Source organism: Cynoglossus semilaevis, chromosome Z (assembly GCF_000523025.1).
Source record: "Cynoglossus semilaevis isolate Cse_v1.0 chromosome Z, Cse_v1.0, whole genome shotgun sequence".
In the NCBI taxonomy this organism is placed as follows: Eukaryota; Metazoa; Chordata; class Actinopteri; order Pleuronectiformes; family Cynoglossidae; genus Cynoglossus; species Cynoglossus semilaevis.
In genome coordinates, this window is record NC_024328.1 from 10,004,892 (window position 1) to 10,008,532 (window position 3,641).

At 36.8% G+C, this 3,641-nt stretch overlaps 1 protein-coding gene across 1 annotated transcript in view; it reads left to right on the top strand.

Moving 5' to 3' along the window:
• Positions 1–380: 380 nt before the first annotated feature.
• LOC103397725 (STAM-binding protein-like A) overlaps positions 381–3,641 on the top strand; it is a 6,231-nt gene continuing 2,970 nt past the window's right edge. The window contains exons 1-6 of the mRNA XM_017042817.2: positions 381–525; positions 1,749–1,973; positions 2,305–2,380; positions 2,501–2,596; positions 2,993–3,390; positions 3,613–3,641. The exon at positions 3,613–3,641 is cut by the window's right edge and continues 89 nt beyond it. Coding sequence (XP_016898306.1) covers positions 1,771–1,973; positions 2,305–2,380; positions 2,501–2,596; positions 2,993–3,390; positions 3,613–3,641 — 802 coding nt within the window. The 5' untranslated portion in view covers positions 381–525; positions 1,749–1,770. The remainder of the gene's footprint in view (positions 526–1,748; positions 1,974–2,304; positions 2,381–2,500; positions 2,597–2,992; positions 3,391–3,612) is intronic.

Here is a 3,641-nt window from a genome sequence, read left to right on the forward strand (position 1 = left end):
ATTTAGTGATCATCTCTCTATCTCTGTATTGGACTTTCAATGGATCTGACTGAAACTTGGTTTTGAGAGATTTTCTGGCTCAACTGGAATTACATTTAACGTTCATGTAACCTGACGCTTCTGGAAAACCATGTCATATGTACTTGAAAAACAGACACAGCTCAACCTTTTTGGCACACAACAAACCATCCTTTTGTCTGTTGTTCATAATGCTGGATTGTCTTTTTAAAATCTCAACTAAAACCATATGCTCTCTCTATATATTTTAATTTCCAATGTATTGATTCTTTAAAATCTAAATTAAACTTCTGTTCACGCAAACCAAAGAAATACCTAAATGAAAGAAAATAGTTCCTTCGGAGCGTGTTTCGTCAGGCGGAAGTTGTTTTCACTGCGGAAGTGCCGTGACTGTCCAGCCAGTCGCTCTCTTAACTGTAACGTCCGTTTAATTTGACTTTAATTACGTTTGTGTGAAATTAAATCTGTATGTTGAACTCTGACGGCCTTGCTGTCTAGCCACCTTAGGTAAGAATACATTTAAATTGCTGTGTTTTCTCTACTGCTTCCTGTCTATGTAAAATCTGTACCGCTATGCTATGTTTAGCCTGGTTAGCGCTTATAGCCCGCCGCTAAGCAATGGCTGTTCAATGGGAAAATCAGTCCTGAAGTGATGATCTCACTTTGAATTCACGTATGGTATTTTACTTGTGTATATATATATTTGCTATAATTGGAGTATACTGGAAATAGATTCTATCTCGACTATTGCTTTCAGTTGAGCTCTCGCAGACAAGCTACTGACCAGAATTTTAACTTTACCATGGTACTTCAAAACAGACAATTGAGTATTATACACATATTGACACCCTAACACCAGGTGAATTTAAAAAAGATCTCTTATCATTCCAGATGTAAACAACATCCAAAAAAACCTTTTTATTTCTTCTCAATTAACACATCTTGATCATAGTATTTTTGAAAGTAAATACTGGTAATATTAAACGGTGTTTTGTTTATACCTTCTACATGATGAATCTCGGACTTTATTACTTTAACCGTCATAGACAGCTTAAGATAAATATGAGAAATTGCATTATCTTGAATTTTATATCCAGCCTCCAGGTTTGTCCACTAATTTTATAAGTGCTTTACCTGAATTTATCAAAAACTTTTATTATTCAGTCCTCTTTCTGTATTACTGGTTGTGTTGGCTGCAACAAAGAGCTACGCCGCAACTATGGTGTAATCAGTATAGGTCATCTATATCTCTGTCTGTTCATCAGCCATGCTGATAAAGCATTTTTACATTTCACTGCAGTTAAACGATGATAAAAAAAAACTTCTCAAAAGAGTCATTATCTTCTCGTAAATATTATGCAGTCAGAGATGTTTAGTCACTCACTATTTCAGTGTTGTATATATAATATACAGAAGGACATGCTCAGTGAGGATATTCTCACTGATGGGCATTGGGTTTACTTGTATCTGCTTTAAAATTGAAATACATTTATAAAACTTTTTGTTGCAAAGTAGGACAGCACCACAGTTGTTTAGTTTAAATCTCTACATATCTAAATATTCCTAAGCTAATTATTCAAAACGTTTTCAATTCATTTTGTGATTTAAGTTTTTGATTATGAAATTATACTGTTGTAAAGGTCATCAAATGATTTAAATGGTTATACCTAAAAGGCACACAGCCTTTAAGCCTAACAAGCCTTCCTCAAGTATTTGTCTTGTTTTTCCAGTGTTCCAGGCCTTATTCTTACAATGGCAGAGCACATCAACGTCAGTTTGCAACCTGAGGAACGAGTCCGTGCTCTGACCAAGAAGGGAAGCACGGTGGAGGTCAATGACGACGTTCCTTTGCGCCGATATTTTCGCTCGGGTATGGAGATGCTTCGTATGGCGCGTGTCTACATAGATGAGGGGAACGTCGAGAACGCCTTTGTCCTTTACAACAAATTTATTACGTAAGTGATCTATCAGATGGGTATTATTATTTGAAAATATTTTTATGATTAGTGGTTGTAATAGAAGTTAAACATGAGGGTATAGATTAAGTTCTCCAAGTTTTTTTAATTTGATATGTTATAATTGGAGTAAATATTCAGAAGTGGTGCTCTGCTAATAAAAGTGTCCTATAGCTCTATCTTGGTTCGACATGGTCAGAACTGAAAATATTTATCTGAGTATTTCAGTTGAATTTTTTCATTATATTGTCGAATAGTATTTAGTACTTTATTTCCATACAGTCATTGAATATTCTATTTTAATTGGTTTTTAATAATTTTTTGCATCTAGACTCTTTATAGAAAAACTTCCAAAGCATCGGGATTACAAGACGGCTTTTATTCCTGAAAAGAAGGAAACATTAAGGGTATGCATAGAGTGTTCACTAGGACATAAAAATAATGATTGAAATATATAATAATAATTAGATTGTAATTAGGAATATTTCCTGAAGGACATCAGTAACACATTTGTTGTTTTGCATCAGAAACTCAAGGATGTCGCATTTCCTCAAGCGGAAGTATTGAAGAAAGCTCTTTTGAAAAGATATGAGCAAGAACATGCACAATATCTGGCTAAAAAGGTAAACAACTTATCTGCTCCAATAAGTTTTAAATATAACATATGGACCAATTTACAAGATCAAATCAGTTCTCACTTACAATGTGATGTGAATACTAATAACAATATGTTGAAACATGAAGCTTTGCACAACGGCATGAGTGTACTCTGATTATACTCTGTGATGTGTTTATCTTGAATGAGTTGAAACAGTAACCAGCAATAAAACAACATGATTGTATCAGGTTTAATAAAAAAGAACTATGTTCATTAGTTCATAAACATACCAATGGAAACAAACTCTTACAATGACCTTGAATAAATACGTTGTAAGTAACAATGAATAAAACATGTTATTGGGTTAGTTACAATTTAATTTCTAAAACATGCATGTCTCTTGGATGTACTTCATTACCAGAAAGTGGAGGATGAGCTGTTGGCACAGGAGCTGTCCAAGCAGAAAGCGTTGGATGCTGAGCGGGAGCGTGTGGCCGAGATGCAGCGGCGGCAGAGGGAGCAGGAGCAATTCAGTGCCTTTGAGGAGATGATCCGACGCCAGGACCTAGAAAAGGAACGCCAGAGTGTTCTTTTAGAGTTTTCAACTCCTGCTCACCCCTCCAGTGAAATGCCCCTCATTCCAGGCATCCGGGGCCCACCTGTGGTCTCTCCAACTCTTCCACAAATCCCAAGGGACAATTCAGGTGGCACACAGAATCAGTTCAACCACACTCCTTCAAACAACAGCGCCACCGGTCCACCTAGCGTTGACCGTTCACTCAAGCCCGGAACTCTGGTCAGCCCAGGCAGTAATAGTGAGTAAATCTTTTTGTAGCATGGGGAGAGGGACGGGGGGTGGTGCCCTCAGAGGATTTAAATACTGCCCTACTCCTTCTTGAAAGTATTTATTCTCCTGAGCTGGTTTCTTCTTTCCTGACCTACTTGAAATTACTGGTTTTACACCATGCCTTGCTTCAGAACATTAGTTTCTATTCAGCATTGTATTATTTCTTCCCATTGTTGGTGCAGATACAATGGTAGATGCTCTTCGACAGTTGGCGGTTCCTGCT